At 41.8% G+C, this 634-nt stretch overlaps 1 protein-coding gene across 1 annotated transcript in view; it reads left to right on the top strand. All coding sequences in view use genetic code 11, as the record gives it.

Annotated features, from left to right (window-relative positions):
* Nucleotides 1-395: 395 nt before the first annotated feature.
* EGR_10581 (hypothetical protein) overlaps nt 396-634 on the top strand; it is a gene marked incomplete at both ends in the record, with an annotated part of 11656 nt that continues 11417 nt past the window's right edge. Inside the window, one exon of the mRNA XM_024499830.1 lies at nt 396-581. Coding sequence (XP_024345751.1) covers nt 396-581 — 186 coding nt within the window. The remainder of the gene's footprint in view (nt 582-634) is intronic.

Here is a 634-nt window from a genome sequence, read left to right on the forward strand (position 1 = left end):
AACCCTAGTAATTTTTATTTGTTATCGGTTTGATTGTGTATTCCATAACCTATCTTGTCTTATGGAGATAGGGTGTCATGAGAGAATGGTTGTACGTCTTTTGCGTAAATTGAAAGTCTCTAGTCCTTTTGAGATATGCATGAGGTGTGCTGTGAATTAAATCTTGTTCCAATTACTTCTGCTGCCCTCGGCTGCAGACTGCTTATTTTGGTCCTTTGCCCCTAGCACCTTTAATCGCATATTATTCACACCCAGTTTAATAGAATAAGTAATTAGTCTTTCCCCCTAGTACATGCGTCAAGTATTTTCACACACAGTGGTCTACTTGACTACACTGGGGGTGCCTACATGAGTAATTGGTGTAGACGTCGACCCATGCAAATGTAATATGAGATATGTTACCTGCTGCTACAGTTACCAGCATCAGCAGAAATGATGCCATGCGTAAGTGGTGGGGCCTCATTTTGTACCGTGCACATGAATTCTCCAAGAATTCAGATGATGCTCCTAAAAAGGATGGCAGGCAACGAAGGCATCAAATTCGATCCAGTGGATATCTACTGAAAGCACAGCCCAGCAATGTGACACGTAATCTTGCACCGGTCTATCACTTAAATGATGTCGACATCTTGAT

The sequence above is a fragment of the Echinococcus granulosus genome, assembly GCF_000524195.1.
Source record: "Echinococcus granulosus chromosome Unknown EG_S00237, whole genome shotgun sequence".
NCBI classification, from domain to species: domain Eukaryota; kingdom Metazoa; phylum Platyhelminthes; class Cestoda; order Cyclophyllidea; family Taeniidae; genus Echinococcus; species Echinococcus granulosus.